Source organism: Phocoena phocoena, chromosome 1 (genome assembly GCF_963924675.1).
Source record: "Phocoena phocoena chromosome 1, mPhoPho1.1, whole genome shotgun sequence".
Classification (NCBI taxonomy): domain Eukaryota; kingdom Metazoa; phylum Chordata; class Mammalia; order Artiodactyla; family Phocoenidae; genus Phocoena; species Phocoena phocoena.
Window position 1 is genome coordinate 45,352,680 of NC_089219.1, and position 25,135 is coordinate 45,377,814.

Here is a 25,135-nt window from a genome sequence, read left to right on the forward strand (position 1 = left end):
ATTGATTCACAGCAAAAAACCTTGTACTTACAAAGTGCTTTCACATCTACGACTTCATTTGATCCATATAACAATTCTATAAGGTAAATATTATTATTTCTTCATTTTACAAATGAGAACACTGATTTCCTCATTTTACAAATGAGAACACTGAGGCTTAGAGAGTTTAAAGTAACTTGCCCCATGTCGGGAAACCAAATAATAAGCGACAAAGCTAAGGTGGACTTATGCCATGTCATGCCACCTCCTGAAACCCAAAGATGCACCTTTGTCCACGGCAAGCTCTTACTTGTCCTTTAAGACCCAGATGAAACATGATCATCTTGGTGAAGCAAAAAGTGTTTGTTGAATGAATAAATGAGTTAGTGAGTGAGTGAATGAATGGGTTTGTGATTTGACTTGCCCAAGTTCATGGGATAAGTTAGTGGCAAGGAACTTTCAAATGGCCTTCTGTTCTTAAGTTGTCCCATAGATTCAGCAATCCTGAACTGCTGATAAGCTCCTGTGTTCATTATCTGTGAATAGTGCCATAACAAATCGCCAGAAAATTAGTGGTTTAAAAAGCACAGATTTATTATCTTACATTTCTATAGGTTAGAAGTTCAGTACAGGTCTCAGTGAGCTAAAATCAGGGTGTTGGCAGGGCTACATTCCTTTCTGGAGACTCTAGGGGAGAATCTGTTTCCTTGCCTTTTCCAGTTTATAGAAGCCACCTGCATTCTGTGGCTTGTGATTCTCTTCCTCCATCTCCAGAGCTGGCAATGGTGCGTTGAATTCTTTTCACACCTCATCTCTCTGACCCACTCTTCTGTCTCTTCTGCCTTTAAGGACTCATGTGATTAGATTGGGCTCGCCTAGGTAATCCAGGCTCATCTCTCCATCTCGGGGTCCTTAACCTGAATCACATCTGCAAAGTCCCTTTTTCCATGTAAGGTAACATATTCAGAGGTTCTGAGGATTAGGGCATGGATGTCTTTGGGGACTATTATTTTGCCCACCACAGCCCTTCAATTACTCTGTGCTCTTTCAGGTTCTATGCTCTTATTCACTCTACTGCTTGTCAAGACTCTGGACGAGAATTGCCTCTTTCATGGTATTCCCTGGCCCATTTGCCAGCCAAATTGACTCCTCTGTCCTTTTGGCCCTTGGTTTCCCCCTTCAATACTATCTTAGGACCTGTAACACTTTGGTGCACTGTTTTTGTTTAGGTGTCTTCTCCTGTGCTTAGACCTACCTGGAGCTCCTTGAGTAAAGGGCTGTGTCTTGTTCAACATTCTATCCCAAAGTCTAGCACAGGGCCTGGTACTTACTAAGTATTTGATAATGTTTGTTAAATGAGCAAAAGACCGCTTCCTGCAGGGAATTTGTCTTAATGTGCTGGGATGCAGAAGCCCCGAACTCTTAAACCCAAGGGACTTGACCTAGATCATAAGACCAGCCAGTGGCACTGCTTGCTTTAACATAAACTTCATGGAGCAAATAATGACTTTTTGCAGATCATTAACTTCCTCGATGTAGCTACTGACCAACTTGTGACCTTGGGGAAAGGTCATGGAGCCTCATTTTTTCCATCTGGATCAGGAGGAGGTAGGACTGTATGATCACTGGAGGCAACAGTATAGGGTTAATACTTGAGCTCTGCAGCCAAACTGCCTGCATTTGAAACTTGTCCCTGCTTCTTACTTGCCATGTCCTGCACAAGTTTCTTAACCTTTTAGTTCCTTAGTTCTTTACCTGTTAAACGGGGAATCATTATAGCACCTCATAGGGTTGTTCTGAGAATTCATTGACTTAAATGTAAAGCATTCAGTGCAGTGGCTAACTGTCATTATTGTTATCGTGAAATTCCCTTTTTCATTTAAAGTTTGTCATTCTGTCTTGTTTTTTATAGAAGAGGGTTCCCTAGGCCTCCTCTCTCCTCTTTTCCTGCCCCAGACTCAGTACCTTCCCTGCTGTTACTCTTCCTTCTGTCACCCTCTTGCTTGCAAAGCTTGCATCCCCCAGGTCTCCTCATAGCCCCTGCCCTTCTTGGGGTGGTTTCCCTGGTGCTGGGAGAGCCTCCTGACCAGTCCAGGTGGGGCTCCTGTGGGAGTATCTGTGAGGTGTACTGCCCCCTGCAGGCCAAGAGTAGTGATTCCTTTGCCCTGGCCCGAGAGTCGAAGACTTCTGCCCTTTGGCTCTTCTGATTTAGGAATATCAAGAAGGTGAACAACATTATCTTAACAGAACTTTATTGGACACTCTCTGTGTGCCAGTCCCTAATAACAGAGAAGGACAGGGTGTTGGGCCATTAAGTATGCAGGCTCTGGGGTCAGGCTGCTGTGCTCAGATCCTGGCTTCCATGCTTACTAGCCCTGAAGCCCTGGGCAAGTTGCTTGGCTGAGCTTCTTTGTAAAAAGAGATATAATAGTATTTACTTCATTGTGTAATTATAAAAAATTAAATGATATAATTCCTATAAAATCTGGAGTAGTAAGCAGGAAGGGTTCTTAGCAATGGGTAAGAATTAGAAACTTTTCATTCAATTCTTTACAGTATAGTTCCATTATTTTGTTTGCAATTGTGTGATTTTCCCAATCCACTGCATCCATATTCAAATGTTAGTACAAAGCCAATTTGAAAGCCAAACGTAAACTTTTTTTTCTTTGTAATATAACTGTTTGATTCAGTTCAGCAAACATTTCTTGATTGTTTTGTGGTAAGGCACTATGCTGGGAGCTGGGAATATATCTTGGAGTAAGGAGTAAGGTATGGGGCTCTGCACCCAAGATGTTTACATCAAGTTTAGAGGGAAAAGTGGGCATTTAAACCTTCTAGGCAGAGGGAGCAGTGGGAGCTAAGTACAGAAATGTAAGAAGGCCAGACAGCCTGACCCTATCAAGGACATGCAAAGTGCTTTCTATGGCTAGAACTTAGCACCTGGAGGCCAAAGGGGTAGGAGGGCTGGGACTGAGGAGGTGAAGGAAAGAGAGAGATATGGTGAGAGGTATGGCCAAAGAGGTTCCAGGTCATCGAGGGCTTGAATCTGTACTTAGAAATTAATTTGAGGACAGAGGAGAGAACCATTGAAAGGCTTCTGGTAAGGGAATGATGTGATTAAATTGTGTTTTTAAAAGGTTAATTTGACTTTAATATAGAGGATGAATTGGAGAAGGCCACTCTGGGGACAAAGATTGATTAGTAAGTCATTGCAGTAGACCTGTGGAGAGGTGATGAGGACCTGAATCAGGGCAGCAGGGAGAATAAAGAGGGACGTGAGGAAAAGGAAAAGATGCAAGAAATGTTAAGGAACCTAGGGACTTCCCTGGCGGTCCAGTGGTTAAGGCTTCGTCTTCCAATGCAGGGGGTGCATTAGCTCCCCCACCTCTTTGATCCCTGGTGGGGGAGCTAAGATCCCACATGACTTGGGGCCAAAAAACCAAAACATGAAACAGAAGCAATATTGTAACAAAGTCAATAAAGACTTTAAAAATGGTCCACATCAAAAAAAAAAATCTTAAAAAAAATGTTCAGTAGCCTAAAATAATGGGTGAATGCTAGTGCCATGTGTGACAAGAAATACAGGCGGAGGGACTGAGGGGGATAATAATGAGTTCCATTTTCCATTTTAGAAATGTTGAGCTAGAGGTGCTTGCAAAATAAGCAGGCAGAGATGTCCAGTAGGGGACTGGATATTTGGGTATTGTGCTCAGTGAGAGCCTTTAGGCTAGAGATATGTATTTGGGAGTCATCTCTTGCAGATGGTAGTTGGACCACAGGAGTGGGTAAGATTACTCAGGGAGAACAGGTGATGAAAGAAGAGAAGAGGCCAAGGACAATGTCCCAGCTGGGGTTCACAGGTAATTAAAGGTTGGGCAAGGCATGTACAGCCAGCAGAAGAGATGGAAAAGGAAGAGGAGAATCAGTAACAGGTGATATCTCAAAAAGCAATGGAAGAGAATATTTCAGAAGGAAAAAGGCAGCAGTGACAGATGCCACAGAGGTATCAAGTAATGTCACGATGGAAAAGGTCCATTGGATTTGACAAGAAGGACTCTCTGTGGGACTTGTGCATCTTCATTTCTTGTATATAAAGGTGGATCAACGATGCCTGTCTTGGGGAGAGAAAAGGATAAGGTGGGGAACACATGAAGGGAAGGATCTCTATTCCAAAGAAACCTGAATGCACTTCTGGTATAGCATATCCTGTGCTGTTAGGATTGCTTACAGGTTGAGCCAGCCCATGAGACTGTGAGCTGAACTGCATAGATACATACAGTCCCACTGCTCAGAGGAGACCCTTGTTAATAATTTCATTATAAATTCTTTTAGACTCTTTTTCTCTGTGTATAAACAAATATATGTGTTTGTTTATATATATATATATATATATATATATATATATATATATATATATACACACAAATGTAATTTTAAAAATAAATATTGGCTTATACTGTGCATGCTCTTCTGAGAACCTGAGTAAAGTAATCATCTTTCCATGTTACTACACGTAGAGCTATTGCAGTCTTTTTTTCCTGGTTTTTTTTTTTTTTGTGGTATGCGGGCCTCTCACAGCTGTGGCCTCTCCCGTTGCGGAGCAGAGGCTCCGGACGCGCAGGCTCAGCAGCCATGGTTCACGGGCCCAGCCGCTCTGTGGCATGTGGAATCTTCGCGGACCGGGGCACGAACCCATGTACCCTGCAGCTTCAGGCGGACTCTCAACCACTGCGCCACCAGGGAAGCCCGCTTATTGCAGTCTTTAATGGCTGCCAAGTATTCATTGTTTGAAGGGACTATAATTCATTTAACAAATTGCACCCTTAATGGTGAGCTTGTATTTAACTTTTTGCTGCTGTACACAGTACTGTAATGAATATTTTTATACATAAATCTTCTTTGCACACTTTGGCAGGGTGAGTGTAGGTTAAATTCCAGGGACTGTGTCTCATTCATGTCTGTATCCTCAGCACCAGGCATTAAGTAGGTGCTCTGTAAAAGTATTAAAATGCCCTGAATTTAGGTCTTTGAGGTCCTGCAGTGTCTCATTTACCTTTGTGGTTTTACCATCCACAACAGTGACCAACAGCACAAAAAATTGTTTTCTGAATGAATAATCTCAAGGATATGGAGAACTCCAGCCAGAAAAGGAAAGTGTTGAGTAGTGACTTCAGCTTTAAGTGGCATGTGTTTCAGAAGCACCTCACTAAGCATCGCTAACTAGGAAGCACCTTGAGATATTTCTAATGAGGGCTCTGCATGCCTCCCCTTCACCTTCCTCCTTGTGATGAGTGTTGATGTACTTCTTTCCCTGGTCAGTAGAAAGACTAGATAAAAATTCCTGGGAGATAATGGGATAGAGAGAGAAGTTAAAGAATCTTGTCTTCCCTTCAAAGTTACTTCCAGGATGCTCTTCACAGAACCTTTAAAGCAGGGACAGTTTCTTGTTCAGCCCTGCATGACTAGTACCTAGCGTATCTAGTACAAAGAGTAGGCCTTCAGTCGACATGTGAGGAGTAAATAAATCAAGCAAGTGTTGAGCTATGCAGTTGGTGTGATCTGAGAAATTTTCTAAATGTTTTGACCATTTTCCCAAAATTGAATTCTTTTCCATTTCCTTTTGTTCATTGATGCCTCTTTTATTATATATTAATTTTTATATATAATAGGGTTTGTTCCTGAGCTTAATTAATTAATTATGGCCGCGTTGGGTCTTCGTTGCTGCGCACGGGCTTTCTCTAGTTGTGGCAATCAGGGACTGCTCTTTGTTGCAGTGTGCAGGCTTCTCATTGCGGTGGCTTCTCTTGTTGGTAGAGCACGGGCTCTAGGCGTGCAGGCTTCAGTGCAGGCACATCGGCTCAGTAGTTGTGGTGCACGGGCTTAGTTGCTCTGCAGCATGTGGGATCTTCCTGGACCAGGGCTTGAACCCGTGTCCCCTGCATTGGCAGGTGGATTCTTAATCACTGCACCACCAGGGAAGTCCCCTGAGCTTCACTTTTTATTCCACAGATCTATCCATCTGTTGTTTTGGTGCCAGTCCATATAATTTTAGTGGCTTTATAATATGTTCCAATAGCATATAAGGCTAGTTATACCTCATAATACATAAGAGTATTTTATGCTATTACCCATTTGTTTTTCTAAAATAAGTCTAAAGCTATTTGGATGTATTCTAATAAAAGCAGCCTACTAAGATTTTTTATTGTAATTACATTAAATCTACAAATCAATTTCTATATTGACATCTCTGTACTGGTCTTTCCATCATATAATATGGTATATTTTCCCCTTTCATTCAAATTTTCTGTTATATATTTTAGTAAAAATATATGTATTTCCTCATCTGGGTTTCTCATTCCCCAACATTTACCAAACACCCACTCTCCCGACCCCCTCTCCTGCCCCTGTTTTCTGCTGGAGATCCAAAGATAAACGTGTCACAGCTCTTGCCCTCAAGGAGCTCTCTTTGGTGGGCAAGAAAGATAACTGATCAGATAATTACAACTAATTATAATAGTTATTGTGATGAACAGGAGCATGGGGTGCTAAGGAAGCACAGAGGAGAGGTACCAGCCAAGACTGGGGGTTATTATATTAAAGAAGACTTCCTGGAGAAGGGGACTCCTGAACTGAGTCGTAAAGGCAGAATGTAAGTTAACCAGATGAAGAGAGAAGAAGGAATATCCCAGGCAGACAAAATGCTCATTGGAGTATATGTTCAAAAGTAAAGAGGTGAGAAAAATATTGAAGTGTCTTAGGAGCTGCAGGTAGCTAGAGTATCGATGACAGTGGGGTAATAGCTGGAAATGAAGCTAGAAGGTAGATGGGAAGGTGGCAGATAGTGAAGGTACTTGTGTGACTAGATAAGAATTTGGATATAGGATTGAAAGATTTAAGTGGTGGAGTGTAATGGTCAGATTAACGTTTTAAAAAATATCCCTGAAAGAGAAACGAATAAAGTTAAATAAAGGCCACTCTGGCTGCAGTGTGGAAGGTGGCATTAAGGGTTCCAGACTTTGGCTGAGAGGCCAGTCAGGCTGCTGGAGTCATCTGGAGGCGACATGCCCTAAGGCAAGGTCAGTGGTGATGGGGATGGAGTTTAAGAGTGGTTCCAGAGCTATTAAGGAGATAGGCACATACACAAACAGCACGTGGGCATGCAACCCCCTCTTGTTAATGAGTTGCTAAGTGGTTTATGGTTTTTACTAGTTTAAGCATGATTTTCCCCCTATTATACTGACTGTTTATTGCTGACATAAAAAAGCTATCGATTGTTTTTAAAAGTATACCTACTTTATATTCTAATACTTTTTGAACTTTAATTCTAAATGTTTACTTGATTTCTTTGGCTTTTCTATGTGTTTATTTTTATCTAAGTACTTTTGCATATGATATTTTTTGACCCTTTCCTCTTTTTCCATTTTTATTATGAAAATCTCAAATACTCACAAAAATAAAGAGAATAGTACAAACCCCCATAGGCCTTTCACCTACATTCAGTAACTATTAAGGTTTGGTCGCATTCACTTTATCTTTCCCTTTTTTGTGTTTTTGTGCTGTTACTGAAGTATTTTAAAGCAGAATCTCAGACCTTTTGTCATTACAGCTCTACATACTTCAGTATGCATCTCTAAAAAATATGGATCTTTTCTTACATAGCTACAATGCCATCATCGTGCTCAACAAAATCAACAATAATTCTTTGATATAATTTAATAACCAGTGTATATTCGTATTTCTTGTTTATATCAAAATATATTTTAATTGGTTTATTCCAGTCAGGATTTGGATCACACATCACATTTGATAGTTTGGACTCAAAAGACTCTTTTAATCTTTAGCAATCCATAACCTTACTCCCTTTTTTTAAAAGTGCCATTGATGATTGAATGTTGTCCTGTAGAATGTCCCACATTCTGGATTTGTTTCTTACGCTGTAATTTAACTTATTCCTCTGTCTCTCATATTTTCTATAAACTGGAGGTTAGCTTTGAATGACTAGTTACTAGGGTTATGGTTCATCTTTTCCTTGGGAGGAGGGTGTAAGACTACTTCATAGGTAGGGCTGTGAAGTGCTCCCTCTATCTGATAGTGCCACTCTTAGGGATGCTAAGATTGATCGGTGGAGATGATGACACCTCATTTTTCCATTGTACGTTTCCCCGTCAACTTTTCATTGACTGATTTCATCCACTGTTGATTGTCACCTGAATGAATTATTTCATCATGGGCCACAAAAATTTTTTAAATTCTGTCAATTTTATCACACTTATTAGCTGAATAAAGAATATTCTGTCAATAACTAGGACTGTTTGGTTGTCCTGAAATATAATATGTACTGAAAAGACAAGATAAATGCTTAATTCATTTCTTTTATTGCAATTTTTGGATTAAGGAGTTGGTACCTTAGGTGTTCCATTTTAAGTATCTATTGATCGTGCTTCTGTTTTATGACTTATTTCATTGGCTAGCCCAGTGATTCTCCCCCAGTGATTATCTTGTTGTCTCAGCCTTTGAGAAACAGGTCTTCATTTGCACAAGAGCCTTTACATCCTTAGGTATGTGAATGACTTGCTAAGTGCCACACATTAGTCCTTCCAGTTCTGTACCTTTCAGAAGAATACAGAACAACCTTTTCTTTGGTTTCTGTTCTCTTGTTCCAGGTCACACTGTGAACAAGATGCGTCAACACTCAGATTCAGAAGTGGCTTGTCTTGCCAGAGAAGTTTACACTGAGTGGAGAACTTTCATTGAAAAACACAAGGATAGACCTTCTATAGAAGTCCGAAGTGATTCCAAAACCGAGACATTTAGGAAAAACGCCCAGAAATTACTCTCAGAAGCCTTGGAATTGGAGGTAATGTCCTGGTTGGAATGTGATGACTAGGTACTCTGGGTTAAATGACCTTCATATTTTCATAATGAATTTTCATAGTCTTAAGTGCTATGGCTTTATTCTAACTTTTTTTTTTTTTTAAAGATTCTGGATTTGTAAACGTTCTGGGGGACAGTATTGTATAAAGAGTACAGGCTTTGGAATTAGCAAGACATGAATTAAAACCCTGGCTCTAGTATGTACTGGTTGTGACACCTTAGGCAAATCTCTTAACATTTCATAGACTTGATTTTTTATCCGTGAAATGAAGGTTATAATTCCTACTACCTAAGATTATTGGAAAGATTAAATGAATCATATATACAAAAGAATAGGAGAGTGCCTGGTGGTTAGAAGTCACTTAATGAAGGTTGGTTCCTTCCCATTTAAAATTCTTACCCTAACAAATACCATATGATATCACTTATATATGGAATCAAAATATGACACAAATGAACTTATTTACAAAACAGAAACAGACCCACAGACACAGAAAACAAACTTATGGTTACCAAAGGGGAAAGGGGTTAGGGGAGGGATAATTAGAAGTTTGGGATTAGCAGATAAAAACTATATACAAAATAAATAAACAACAAGGTCCTACCGTATAGCACAGGGAACTATATTCAATATCCTGTAATAAACCATAATGGAAAAGAATATGAAAAAGAATATATAAAATTGAATCCGTTTTCTGTACACCAGAAACTAACACAGCATTGTAAATCAACTCTACTTCAATAAAAATAAATAAATAAAATTCTTTCCCTTTCCACTGAAGCAAAAATTCTGAGTTGGACTCCGTTATGGAATATCAATGGCAAAATACATAGCTGTCTTTTGAGAAGACTGTACTCCATTTTCGGCCAGCACTCATGCCTTTAGTTCTAATGTATATAGTCAATTGCACAATCCCTATCATCTTCATGACCACCAGTTAGAATGGTGTTAGTGGTTTGAGGTACACATGCTGGAAGAAGAATGTTTGCTCATTAGCAATAGTATTAATCATCATCAAATAAATCTTATAGGTTAGTTAATATTCTGGAAAAATCAGACATATAACATCCATATTTTTTCCTCTTCTCAGGGTATCCCTAATAATGTATCCTTAGAATAACTTAATATTATTAACAAAAGAAGCAATTCAGAAGTCTGATTTAAATACCTGATCTGTCACTGCATTCTCTGAAAAAATATTTTAACCTTTCTATCTCTGTTATGTATCCACAAAAGAAAGGCAAATCGGCTTGTGGTATATTATTTACTTTTAAAAAATAAAGTTTGGAGTTTTTTAATACAAACTTATGATAGAAAATGAAAAAATATGGAAAGGAAAAATAAGATCACCATTGAACCTACCATCCAGACATAGTCTTGTTAACATTTTGGTGCATTTCCTGTTTGGTAAATTATTGTAGCTCTTTCTTTTTTTTTTTTTTAATAAATTTATTTATTTATTTATATTTTTGGCTGTGTGCGGGCTTTCTCTAGTTGCAGTGAGCAGGGGCTACTCTTCGTTTTGGTGCACAGGCTTCTCATTGTGGTGGCTTCTCTTGTTGCGGAGCATGGGCTCTAGGCACGCAGGCTTCAGTAGTTGTGGCACGTGGGCTCAGTAGTTGTGGCTCGCAGGCTTTAGAGCGCCGGCTCAGTAGTTGATCCCACATGCTCCGTGGCATGTGGGATCTTCCCGGACCAGGGCTCGAACCTGTGTCCCCTGCATCGGCAGGCGGATTCTTAACCACTGTGCCACCAGGGAAGTCCCTGTAGCTCTTTCAATGAATACTGGGCAAGTTATGATTATCCCAGACTTATTAAGAGCCAATTATGTACCAACTGTTCCGTAAGATATTTTTATTGATTATTTAAATAACGTTGCAGAAAATTGACAATTATTCACATTTATGTTGTATTTTTAATCTTGATCAGTATCAGCTAGTGTCATTTTGTATATACTTTTCTATATATTTCTATTCTTATATTTATAATTTTTAATGTCTATTTGATGGTTCAGTGAATTAATATACTGTGTTTGCTTAACTTTTCCCAAGGAAATATTAATATGAATATTAAGCCCTTGGAAGAGAGAAAAAAAAATATGAAGGTTGTAAGTCTAATTTTCTGGAGTATCGATTAGCCAACAAGACTCGCTATTTGATGTTGTAAAAGAAGTTTATTTTTAAAATAAACCAAAATTATTGCAGAAACATAGAGTGTGGGTATATAATATGTAGTTGATGTGGTGGTAAATACCAGTTCCCTGTGGTATCTTTTTAAGTAAATGATAATAATGAAGCTTTGCTTGTAAGGATTAATGAGCAGTTTGCCTGCTATATTAAACTCAATAATAATTATCCTTTTAGTTTATCCATTAATTATCCTTTAACTGGCACATCAAGTGGTAAGCACTCAAGTGTTACAAAGCAAAGTTTAAAAAGTGATACATTCGTTAGTGCTTTCCAGTGTAATTGGAAAAAATATCAGATTAAGCATAGTTGAATGGTTTTGTTCCCAAAGAGTAAATTTTAAAAATTAAAAGTGTGCATCTTAGCCATCTTCCTTGGCCGAAGAAAATCAGTCTATTTTCCCTGCATAAACAACATTTTATAGTATTTTTTTATCAGTTTGGTATGTCAGAAAATATAAATACAAACACTTTTTACATAAAGTTAACTCTTAGCACCCATCATCATCTGAAACATTTTCATATTAGGGCAAATCGGTGAACCATCTAATCCAGTATCTGGTCTTTGATAGTAACCAATGTTGAGTGCATTCAAATCAGACATCAGATCTCCATAAATGTACTATATCAGGCAGTAGTAAACCATTGGATAAGTTATTGGCCTAATAACTAAAAAGCTTTTGCAAGTTGATCTTAGCATGTGTTTTTTCAAATCCACTCATTACATTTTTATAGAAAATAATGTTTCTATGTTATTTGTTTGGTCTTATCCTTTAGTAGTGAAAGCCACAGATAAAGAATATACACACACAGCCCCAAAGTGCATCTCTTTATTACTCTACACATCTTGCTTTCCAGATTCATGGATTGTTTCCTTGTTCTTGGAATAAAGGAATAGATGAATAAAATCTCCATTGTTGAGACCCACACTCCATTCCCCTTTACTTTCTCCCTTCCAGATCTTCTTTGTTCTTCCCTGTCTTTTAGATCTTTCCTCATATGAACGTCCCCTGTGGTGTCATTCTCTTACTTCCCCTTCCTCATTATCCACTCTCCTTCCTACCTCACGGCCTGTGATCATTTTCCTATTATGTCATTTTAAAAAAATGAATCTGATTCTCAAAGTGAGCCTGTTATCGTTAAGAGTTATGAAACACTGGCTGGTTGGCCCAGTTGGTTGTCAGATGGTGCTAATGAGATCCAGGTCAGGGGTACATCCCCATATGGGACTGTTAGTTTTTTCTTTGTTTAATGGCCTCAGACTGTACCTCTGGCTTTGACCAGCTCTTTAATAAATGTATTCAAGTGGTCAAAACGGAGTGTGGGTATATATGTACAAATCCAATCATGCTATTGGAAAACTCATACAAAGTTTGCTTCTAGTGGGTATTCAGTTCACCAGATGTTTAGTTCTACTACTACTAGTGCCGGAGGAGAATGCAAACATGAATGAGTTGCAGTACTTATCCTAAGAAAGCTTACTGTCTCCTGACTAAGAGCCTGTAAATGACTGACTAAATACGAGGCAGGATGAAATATGTCTGAAATAGTGTTACTAGCAAGTGGTATAAACACACAAAGGACAGAACAATGAAATCTGATGGGGAAATCTGGGAAGCTTTCATGAAAAAGACAGCACTTGAACTGGCCTTTGTAAGAGTGGTTGGACTTTGCTAACTAGAAAATACATATAAAATAGAAACATATTTCATATGCTATGTATAGGATGTTACTAAAAGAGCAGAAAAGGAGGGAGGTATACATGGGGAAAGAGGAAATTCATTTCACAGATATTTACTGAGCACTTAATATGTGCCAGTACCTATGCTACTAGGCATGGGGAACTTAGAAGTGCATCCAAAATGGTACCAGCCCTGGAGGGGCTCACAGTCTCTGAGGGAAGTAGGCAAACGAATAGTCACAATACAGTGTGGGAAGTTCTGCACTTAAGGTATACACATGAAGAAGAGCTGCTTCCCTTGTTTTTAAAGAGCTTAACAGATGTGGCAGACATCACTAATTGATTATGGCAGCGTTTCTTCTGAGTCCAGAATCCTTGACAAAAGACCGCTCTGGGTGGATGTGTTTTATATCTTCACCCAGCAATTGCCAGTTTGTCCAGGATTGGACAACTGAATAACACATACTCAACTCACAGGTACAAATAGATAAGGAAGGCAAATCAGATTCTCTGTCTCTGGGAAACTGAACTGGGAAATACCAAGAAGCAACAGTGGGAGTTTTGAAACAGAAGATATATTGGAGGAGTTATGAGGAAGCAGAAGCTATGGGTAGAGATGTGTAGAATAGGGGGAGAGAATAAGGCAGTTAGAATTGATAGTAAGGCAAATGGAGAGGAGGAAAAACATTTGAAAGAGAGACCAGGCAAATCATGAGAGACACAGAGAAAGGATATGGTCCGTAAATAAATCCCTAGGTTTCTTACAGCATTCTTGTTCCCATTCATACACATGTATCTCATAGTAAAACCCCTTTTTCTCAAAGTCTCAGTAAGACTCTGGTCCTTTCACCCAAAAGGGCTTACCTAAATTACCAGATTAGGACCCATTGGGAAGGACTCTCAACTTGGGTATGTTTGGATTATCCAAAGGCAGTTATAAGGTAGGCATTCTTCACTTTGTTCAATGAACATGTTATACACAAGGATGCATGATGAATCATTTTCCCTTATGATTTACATTTTAATATTACAAATGTTTTTCTTCATTTCTTCATTCCGATTGGCCTTCATTTAACAAGAAGCATGCATGAGAATTGCTAGCTACTTGCTTCTTATTCCCATCACATTGCTGGTATAGCACCTATCCTGCTGCCCCTTGGTTTTCTGTGTACATGCCTCTCCTTTCTAGGCTGTGACTTCTTAGAGGGTAGGGGGTCAGGTGTTTTCTGCTTGGGTATCTCTAATCAGACCATACTCAGAGTAGCGACTCAGTAACTATTTGCTGAATGAAGTATGAATAAGTATCCAGTTCTGTGAATTTCAAGGCACTCTCAAGGTTCTTTTTTATATATACTACAGTTTGATGGAATGGCCATGACTTATTTTTGCAAATGTACACATACCCTTCTTCCCCTAACAACCACTCCCCTCAAAAAAAGAAAAAATTTAAAAACAGAGCTTTTTTTCTTGCCTGTCGTATTAAGTGAATCTCTAAACAGTCAGTGACTAACCATCCTCACACTGGGACGAGGAACCCTCATTGGGGTGAGGAGCCTCTTTTGCAAATGTTGCTGGACAAATGCTGGGCAGACGGCCAGCCACCCTTATAGCCTTGTAAAGTAGTCTGGTACCCGGGCTGCCTCAGGCTGGGGGCTAGTTCAGTGCCCACCCAGGAGGCCATGAAAAGCTCAAGGAGTCTGGGTTCTGGAGAGCCATGGCACCACGTCCACTCACTCCAGCACCAGCCTTGGAGATAATCAGTCAGTCATCAGGACCCCAAACTTCCCTGAACACCTTTTGTCTGTTACACCTAGGCAGATGTCTGGACCTGGATATTCATTCTCTCTCTCCCTTTCTCTTTCTCTCTCTCTCTCAGTCCTGTTCTGTTTCCTGCGTGGTCCTCATTTCTTCCAGTTTTCTTTATTATATTCATTTTGGTCTGCTGGTCTCTCTCTTTTGTTAGGACACTTATCAAATGTCTGGTGATCCTTTTTTTATTTTGGTGCATTTTTTCCTTAAACTTTTCCTTTTTAAAATATATGTATAGGGCTTCCCTGGTGGCACAGTGGTTGAGAGTCTGCCTGCCGATGCAGGGACACGGGTTCGTGCCCCAGTCCAGGAGGATCCCACCTGTCGCGGAGCGGCTGGGCCCGTGAGCCATGGCCGCTGAGCCTGCACGTCCGGAGCCTGTGCTCCGCAACGGGAGAGGCCACAACAGCGAGAGGCCCGCGTACCGCAAAAAAAAATAAATAAATAAATAAATAAAAATAAAATATAAGTATAGTACATATATGGAAAAGCACACAAAAGATATATGTATAGCTCACTGAATTCATCACTAAGCAAGTGCCCACCTCACCTGGCCTGATCCTTGTCATTCTCCAGGTCTCACGTCAAATGCCATTCCCTCCTGAGGCCAGGAGCTGCCCTCCTGGGTCGGGTCCCTTTGCTTTAGCTCTGTGCCCCAGAACTCGCTCATATCCTCTTTCCCAGCCCTCGGTACACTTGCAGTCCCTGCTTCTATCTGTCTCCAGCCAACCCGTGCTCTCTGTGGAGTCAAGAGCTGTGTTGACCTTGTTCACTGCTCTTTCCTCAGCCCAGGCACGTAGTGCTGAGTAAGTATTTGAATGTGTGGTAGGGTGGGGAGGGAAAGAGTTGAAGGGAAAAAAGCAAGTGAGAGAAATTTGTTTCCTGTTTTCAAGGAACTCACTCTCAGGGAAGACAAACTCAAAAAAATAGATTATTATAATATGTTATGAAAATGACTAAGGGAAGCTCGGGACACTGTGGCAGCCCCAAGGGGAACTTTCAGTCCTTTAAGCTAGGATTTGCTTTTTTGCTTTTTGTTTTTTACTTAAGCTTTGACATATAAATAGGAATGAGTTTCCTAGGGAAATTGCGCCTTGCTGAGGAAACGTGTACCTGCGCAGGGGCGTAGAGGTATGTAAAAGCAGCTGAGGTTGTTCAGGCTGGGCCAGGGTCAGGACCAGGGAGGCGAATAGTGAGCGATGCACCTGGAAAGGAATGAAGTGAGGGGGTCTCTGACCAGCAACCCGGTCTGGCCTGGATCCAGATCATGTGGGCAAAAGTCTCAGACCTGTCCTGCTTTCATTAGGCCTGTGACTTCAGGAGGGCTTGGGCCTGAGCCAGACCACCCCAGAATTGCCACAGGTCCTATCCTCTAGGCCACTTTCTGCTTAGCTGACCCTGCAGAGGTCTCTCCAGACTCAGCTGGTCTGTCAGAAGGTTAAGGGGGCAGTGAGTATGGTGAAAGGGAAGAAACGTGGGTGTTGGAGTTGGGGGCTCCGAGTTAGAGTCCCAACTCTGCCTCTTAATAGTTGTAAGATCTGGAACATTCCTTTACCTTTGAACCTGTTTCCTCATCTATAAAATGGGATAATAGGAGTTGTGAGCAGTAAATGTGAAAAGTGATTTATAAACTGCTTTACACACATATTAGGATCCAGAACTCATTTCTTCTTTCCAGAACTCATTAAAATGCTGTAAGGGGTTAAAAGTCACTTTAAAAACAAACAAACAACAAAAAAAGTATAAACTGTTATACTGATTTATTATCCTTGGTCTTCGTTTCCTGGTTGGTAAAGTACAGGGCCCAGGGCCCAGAACCCATTGCTTGGTTCAAGCCAGTTTCCTGTTATAATGGCAAATATTACCACCCGGCAGGGGTTGTGAATGAGGTCCCTGTCACAAAGCACATGGCCTTGTTCCTTAATTGCCAGGGTGGAATTAATTTGCTCTTCCTGTTTCTTTTGTGACAGGAAGTAGATGTCTTTGAATTTCAGTTGATTAATGGAGGCCTCTGAGCAAAGTGCTCCAGCCTCTCTTGCTTTTAATCCTTATGCAATGCAAGGCCCTAATTTGATAATTTTGCTGTTTTTTCAGATGGATCACCTACTGGTTGAAAATATTGAACAGGAAACGTTTCATCTCTGCTCCCGCCTCATTAATGGGCCATACCGGCGGACAGTGAGAGCCCTGGTCTTCACATTAAAGCATCGAGCTGAAATCCGGGCTCAGGTGAAGAACGGCACGCTGCCAGTCGGCACGTTTGTACAGACCCACAAAAAATGACCTGAGGATGGTTCCAACCCTGGGCTGGGCAGAAAGGAAAATGGGCCTTTCTCTGCCATTCAAAGACTCTTTTGAGTTTGGGCGATGGCTGATGCTGGCGGTGCTGAATTTTCCCATGGTGCCATTCCTTCAGACAGAGGATACAGAGAGCCCTGGGAGACAGACCTGCAGGAAGTGCTTCATTAGCTGGAGTGCGCTGGTGCTGCCTAACAGGATGTGCGCTTGCTGTCGCTAGGAAGCGCAGTACGGTTGCCATCACCCAACACAGTGAAAGGGTGACGAATTCCGCTGTGAATATGCCAGGGACACCTCTAAACTTCCTCCGTGTCAGGCAGATGAAGTTACTACTTTATTTTGCCACCCTGCAGGTAACTGAAACTCAATTACCACAGCTGCTCACTCAGTTCCATCCCCCTGAGTTTAGATAGCTCCAGTGCCTCTCAGAACTCCCCTGTCTGTACTCTTTGCTCTACCCCAGGGGTGAGCCTGCCAGAGCCCGCCAACTACCCCTTCTTTCCAGAACTCACTTATCTGAACGTTTCAGCTCTCCCTGGAAAACCTGCGTTGGTCTCCAGAGCCCCCATGCTGAGGCTTCTAATGAGGAACTGTCCTGAAGCATCCCCACACCTTGGGGTTTATTTGAATATGTTGGCTCTCTTGGTTTAGGGCTCTGTAGAAGATACATAATGAAATTGCTCTTGAAATGAATTACTGTAGGAGAAAAATTATATACATATGTATTTTCAAATGAAATACCCGTATATAGACTTGCTTGAACAATTATGTAAGTGATATTTGCTTTTTTTAAAAAGTAATAATAAACTGGGGCTTTTTTGTCCCTAAAACCAAAGGTATGGCTTGTTCACTGAAAAGTGTTTTGGGTTGAGAAAGAGTATAGTTGGTGAAAATAAAGAATGATTGGACAGGAATCTGAGGGAAATAGCAAGACCCAAAGAAAGTTTTTTAGGTTAGGGGAGACTGGAGCATGTTTGTAATCTGAAAAGAAGGAGCCAGTAGAAAGGGAGAGATTTAGGGAATTCCCTGGCAGTCCAGTGGTTAGGACTCTGTGCTTCCACTGCTGGGGGCCTGGGTTCGATCCCTGGTCGGGGAACTAAGATCCTGCAAACCTCGCAGCGCAGCCAAAAAAAAAAAAAAAAGGGGGGGAGAGATTTAAAATTCAGAAAAAGAAGAGATGGATTAAAAAGGAAGGACACCCTCTCTCTCACACTCACACACACACTCAGCTTTTTTCTGACACTCTTTTGACAGTAAGTTGCATACATCACAGATTTTTACCCCAAATGACCAATAAACAAGAAATGATGCTTAGGGACTTCTCTGGTGGCGCAGTGGGTAAGACTCTGCTCTCCCAGTGCAGGGGGCCTGGGTTTAAGCCCTGGTCAGAGAACTAGGTCCCACATGCATGCTGCAACTAAGAGTTCACATGCCACAACTAAGGAGCCAGTGAGCCACAACTAAGGAGCCTGCCTGCCACAACTAAGACCTGGTGCAACCAAATAAATATTAAATAAAAGAAAAATGATGCTTAACCTCAAAAATATTCAAGAAAATGCAAAATAAAGCAATAATACAATGCCATTTTTCACCGATAAAACTGGAAAACATTTTAAGTTAGGACACAGGGAGGGGGAAGGGTAAGCTGGGACGAAGTGAGAGAGTAGCACTGACATAGTATACACACTACCAAATGTAAAATAGATAGCTAGTGGGAAGCAGCTGCATAGCACAGGGAGATCAGCTCGGTGCTTAGTGGCCACCTAGAGGGGTGGGATAGGGAGGGTGGGAGGGAGATGCAAGAGGGAGGGGATATGGAGATATCTGTATACATATAGCTGATTCACTTTATTATACAGCAAAAACTAACACAACATTGTAAAGCAATTATACTCCAATAAAGATGTTAAAAAATAAAATGCCAACTTCTGGTGAAGATGTGGGGAAATGGTCACTTTTATACACTGATGGTGGGAATATGAATTACCACACCCTTCTTGGAAAATAATCTGCCGATATTTACAAATATTTAAACATATATGTACATTGACCCAGCAGAAAGTTTTCCTAAAGTAATACATACAAGGATGTTTTGTGCAGCATTATTTGTGTGTGGGGAAGACTGACAATGAGTAGTCATTAAAAAGAACGGGACTTACCTGGTGGCGCAGTGGATAAGAATCCACCTGCCAATGCAGGGGACACGGGTTCGATCCCTGGTCCGAGGAAAATCCCACACGCCGCAGAGCAACTGGGCCCACGTGCCACAACTACTGAAGCCTGCGTGCCTAGAGCCCATGCTCTGCAACAAGAGAAGCCACTGCAATAAGCCCGCGCACTGCAACAAAGAGTAGCCCCTGCTCGCCACAACTAGAGAAAGACTGCGCGCAGCAACGAAGACCCAACGCAGCCAAAAATTAATTAATTAATTAATTTAAAAAAAAGAATGAATGACTGCTGTATCCATTGACCTGAAGGGTTGACCAAGATGTATTGTTAAGTGAAAAAAAAAGAAATTTATAGAGAAATGTCTTTAATAAGAACCCAGTTTCATAAAAAGGAAACAAAAAAATCCTATATATGAATGTATGTCTTTGTACAGGATTATATGAACACGGAGAAATGTATGAAACGATATATATCAGGTCATTTCCGTTGGCTGCCTTAGGGAGGAGAGGGGAGTCAGAAGATGGCATGAGAGGAGATAGGAGCTGGGGAAGAAAAAAGTGTATCAAGATGAAATCTGCCAATGTAATGATGTTGAATATACTTGTATGATTTTGTGTGTGTTTATGTTTATAATTTTGTTCTTTTAATGGATTAAGCTTATCAGAGATTTATTTTAGAGAAATTTTAAAAAAAGAAGCAAGGACAGAAAGAAAGGAACTAACATTGTCTACCTTCTAGGTGCTAGATACTTTTTCTAAGATAATTTGTTAGCATTTACATTGATCTTTATATAGATTTTTAAAAATCCTGTTGAATCATCTCGTTGTATTAGTAGGTATTGTTTCAGTTCTTTAGATTTCTTCTTTCATTCAGCAACCATTTGCTGAGTACCCATTCCATGAGGCCTTGTGGATACCTGGCTGGAGCTACAGATGAGACCCTGAGGCTCACCAAGCAGAAGTACCTTGTTCAGTTTCCCACTGCTAGTGACTGTGGGAGCTGGAATAATGATTGCTCAGCACTGTGCTAGACATTTTTAAAAAGACCCAATTAAAGGGGAGAAAATTGAGGCTCAACAGTGGTTTAGTCACTTACTCAAGGTCACACGGATAGTGAATAGAAGATCTAAGATTCAAAACCCAGGTCTATGCTCAACATCACTAATCATTAGAGAAATGCAAATCAAAACTGCAATGCGGTTTCACTAGGGCCCATGTGTTTATTTTTGTTTTTATTACCATTTCTCTAGGAGGTGGGTCAAAAAGGATCTTGCTGTGATTTATGTCATAGAGTGTTCTGCCTATGTTTTCCTCTAAGAGTTTGATGGTGTCTGGCCTTACATTTAGGTCTTTAATCCATTTCTTTTTGTAGTGAGGTGGATGGACCTAGAGACTGTCATACAGAGTGAAGTAAGTCAGAAAGAGAAAAACAAATACCGTATGCTAACACATGTATATGGAATCTAAAAAAAAAAAAAAAATGGTCAGAAGAACCTAGGGGCAAGACAGGAATAAAGATGCAGACCTACTAGAGAACGGACTTGAGGATACGGGGAGGGGGAAGGGTAAGCTGTGACAAAGTGAGAGTGGCATGGACATATACACACTACCAAACGTAAAATAGAAAAGCTAGTGGGAAGCAGCTGCATGGCACAGGGAGATCAGCTCTGTGCTTTGTGACCACCTAGAGGGGTGGGATAGGGAGGGTGGGAGGGAGGAAGACACAAGAGGGAGGAGATATGGAGATATATGTATATATATAGCTGATTCACTTTGTTATAAAGCAGAAACTAACACACCATTGTAAAGAAGTTATACTCCAATAAAGATGTTAAAAAAAAAAACTGCATTGAGGTATCACCTCATGCCAGTCAGAATAACCATTATCAAAAAAGCTAGAAACAATAAATGCTGGAAAGGGTGTGGTGAAAAGGGAACCCTCCTACACTGTTGGTGGGAATGTACATTGATACAACCACTATGGAAAACAGTATGGAGGTTCCTTAAAAAATTAAAGATAGAACTACCATACAACCCAGCAATCCCACTACTGGGCATATACCCTGAGGAAACCATAATTCAAAAAGAGTCATGTACCACAATGTTCATTGCAGCTCTATTTACAACAGCCAGGACACGGAAGCAAGCTAAGTGTCCATCGACAGATGAATGGATAAAGAAGATGTGGCTCATATATACAATGGAATATTAGCCATAAAAAGAAATGAAATTGAATTATTTGTAGTGAGGTGGATGGACCTAGAGTCTGTCATATGGAGTGAAGTAAGTCAGAAAGTGAAAAACAAATACCGTATGCTAACACATATATATGGAATCTAAAAAAAAAAGGTCCTGAAGAACCTAGGGGCAGGACAGGAATAAAGAGGACATGGGGAGGGGGAAGAGTAAGCTGGGATGAAGTGAGAAAGTGGCATGGACATATATACACTACCAAATGTAAAACAGATAGCTAGTGGGAAGCAGCCGCATGGCACAGGGAGATCAGCTCAGTGCTTTGTGACCCCCTAGAGGGGTGGGATAGGGAGGGTGGGAGGGAGACGCAAGAGGGAGGGGATATGGGGATTTACATATAGCAGCCAAAAATTAATTGTTTGTTATACAAACACTTTGTTATACAGCAGAAACTAACACAACATTGTAAAGCAATTATACTCCAATAAAGATGTTAAAAAAAAAAACAAAAACAGGTCTATTTGCCTGTATATAGCCTCCCAGGTTGATTTCATCCACTCTCGTGGTTTCAGGCATCTTTTACATGCTGATGACAACTCCAGTTTGTATCTTCAGCCCATCCCTGTCCCCCAAGTTTCAGACCCTGGATGACCAGGATCAAATTTGAAGGGCCTTTTGAGCACTAGGCGAAGGCGTTTGGACTGATTCCATGCAGGAACTATGCACTTAGTTTTCTGGGTAAGGGGCTGTGTAGAAGAGAAGCTGGAGCAGGGAGAGAGACCGGAAGTGGGAAGCTTCATTTTTAAACAACCGAAAGGTTCTGTTAACTTAGGAACCCAGAGTAAGTTGAAGACAAATTGCTCTCTGGCTGAAAGGCTTCAGTGATGATAGTTGGAAACTACAATGATTACAGAGATGTGCTTTGGAGATTTGGAAAGCAGACTATGTTATTTGTGGCTGTTTTCTCCTTGGTGCATGTGCAGAATTTCCATGAACACTAATGGAGCTATTCTAGTGCTTGCTGAAGGGAAGGAGGCTTGCAGACATCCGTGCAAGCTTGCCCACCCACTAAGAAGCACCTCTGAGTTCCAGCCTCTTAAAAATGAAAGGGTCAGCTCGTGAAATGAGGTGAGAGAAGTTCCTGGGACCTCTGAGTTGCCTGTAAGCCTAGGCATAGAAGCCAGGTTTCTAAATGTGTTCAGTTGCTAGGGGAAATTTGGGAGACTATATACCATTAGAATCTGCTCCAGCAGCTTATTGATCCTTTTCTTGTGGTCGTTAAATTGGAGGTCCTGGTCTTTGGAGTAGGGAGCTTGTCTATTTTCATTCACTCAACAAAAAAATGTTGCCCAAAAAAAAAAAAAATTGTTGCCCAGCTCCTGTGTTCCAGGGACTAGACTGGCTCTGGGGAAACTGCAGTAAATGAGATACAATTTCTACCCTTCAGGAACTCTTAGTTTGGTGGGGAGACAGACAGGTAGGAAAATAATTACAGTATAGCATATTAAGTGTTTACTGTAGATATTTAAAATGTTGAGAAAGTGGAGAAAGCAGTGATTAACACCATTCTAAGGGAAGGAAAGTCTTCACACAGTTAACGTTTGAACCACATCTCGAAGGGCAGTTATGAGATCTTAGCAGAGGGGTCAGTATGTGTGCAAAAGCACAGAGGTGTGAAGTGCATGGCTTGTTTCAGTAAAGGCAAATATAATGGGTGGTCGAAGCATAAGGGTCTTAGTAATGGAGATAAATGGGACGAAAAAAAGCCTGGAGGGCTTGTGAAAGAGTTTGGACTTTGGCCTTCAGATCATGGGAAGCCATGAGAAGTTTCTGAGGAGGTGAGGGACCTAATAAGATGTGTGTTTTAAAACGATAAAAATGTTCCTGTATAAACAGATATTTAAGAAAAAAATGTAATGAAAAAAACACACAACTATTTAAGGCAAAGGAAAGAAACACTTGAGATTCAGTAAATGAGAGATTTTTTTTTTTGACAAATGAAGTTTAGAGTTGACCAAACAGATATCATTAGAGAGTCCCAAGTTTGAAAAATGGCAGAAAGCTGAGATAATGCATTTACTGTGTTCAGTGGTGAAGGAACAGGCAGCTGGCCTTCTTTCATTTATAGAATATCAGGTTTTTAAACTTGTGCTTGTCAACCTTGGTTTTCTTTTGCTACAGCCTTAGGCCTCAGAGCCTCACCCTGAGATTTGTAATGTGTTTTGGATGCGTTTATCACAGCCAGATGGGCCAAGGGCTTAGTTTGTTACTGCCCATTATTGCTATCGAAGGGAGTCCATCCAGAAAACAAGGCTTTGGAGCTTCGATTAGTTTAGTGACACTGCCTTGGTTTCAGAAGAGAGATGATTTGATTGGATGACTTTGTATTTTCTTTTAAATCAACCAAAATGATACAATTGCTGCCAGGAATAGGCTTTTACCCATAAGCTAAGGAGGTTGGTTGCAAGATCCAAGAAGACCAGGATGTCCAATCAAATGCTACTTTTTCATCTTGTTAAAAATCTTTGATTTAGGGAATCCCCTGGTGGTCCAGTGGTTAGGACTCGGTGCTTTCATTGCCGAGGGCACGGGTTCAATCTCTGGTCGGGAAACTAAGATTCCACAAGCCACACAGCATGGCCAAAAAAAAATAAGAAAAAAATCTTGGATTCAGGGCATATTTACTGAGTTCTCATGTGCCAAGCCCAAGGGTCAAAGGGATAAATAAAACAGTCTCTGGCCCCAGGAAGCTCACAGTCTAGTGAAGGAGACAGATAAACCATTTTTTAAAAGGCAGACTGAATTATGAATTCAAAAAGAGGAAATAAGCCAATTAACATATTAGAAGATGCTCAACCTCACTGGTAATCAGGGAATGGCAAAGATTAATGACATCTTTAAAGACCTAAAGGATGCAGGGATAGTGTTCCCTTTAACTCTCTATTTAATTCACTGGTCTGGCCCCTACAAAAATCAGATGGGTCCTGAAAGATGACAGTGGACCACAGCAAGGTCAACCAAGTGGTAGTTCTAATTGCGGATGTGGCATCTTTCCTAGAGTACATTAACATGTTCTCAGGTACATAGTATGTAGCCAATGACGTAGTGAATGTTTTTCTTTTCCTTCCCTATCAGAAAGGAAGATCAGAGTTCGTATTCACTTGGAACAGACAAAAGTATACATTTAGTCTTGCTCCAAGACTGTTAACTCTCCCGCTGTCTCACAACCTAGTCTGGAAAGACCTGCACTGCCTAGGTATCTTGCAGAACATCACACATATCTACTGTGTAAAGACATCAGCTAATTGGACCAGATGAGAAAAAAACAGCGAGTGTATCAGAAGCCTTAGTGAGACACATGCATTGCAGACAGTGGGAGAAAACCCTATGAAGGTTCAGGGGCCTGACATATCAGTGAAATTTTTAGGGACCTGTCATCTGGGATAGGCCAGGCACATTCCTTCCGAAGTAAAAGACAGTATTGCATCTACTCCCCCATTATGAAGGAAGCACAATGCCTGGTAGGCCTCTTTGGGTTTTGGAGGCAGCATATTCCTTCCATACCTGGGAATACTGCTTCATCCCATATACTGGATAACACAGAGGTTGCCCATTTTGATGCGGACCCAGAGTGGGAAAGGTCTCAGCAGCAGGTCTAGGCTATAAGACAAGTAGCCCTGCTGTGTGGACCATATGATCTGGCAGAACCCATGGTGTCTGAGGTATCTGTAGTGGGAAAAGATGCCTATGGAGTTTATGACAAGGCCTAGTAGGAGAGTCATAGTCTAGACCCCTGGGGTTCTGGAGCAGGGCCATGTCATCTGTAGCCAGGAATGACACACTTTTCACAACACAGCTCCCAGGGACTTCCCTGGTGGTCCAGTGGTTAAGAGTCCACCTTCCAATGCAGAGGACGCGGGTTCAATCCCTGGTTGGGGAACTAAGGT

General features: G+C 40.9%; 1 protein-coding gene across 1 annotated transcript in view; it reads left to right on the forward strand.

Moving 5' to 3' along the window:
* Positions 1 to 17,662, forward strand: part of TCEANC2 (transcription elongation factor A N-terminal and central domain containing 2) — a 36,452-nt gene extending 18,790 nt beyond the window's left edge. The window contains exons 3-4 of the mRNA XM_065893915.1: positions 8,643 to 8,836; positions 16,624 to 17,662. Of these exons, the coding sequence (XP_065749987.1) occupies positions 8,643 to 8,836; positions 16,624 to 16,812 (383 nt within the window). The 3' untranslated portion in view covers positions 16,813 to 17,662. The remainder of the gene's footprint in view (positions 1 to 8,642; positions 8,837 to 16,623) is intronic.
* The last annotated feature ends 7,473 nt before the right edge of the window (positions 17,663 to 25,135 follow it).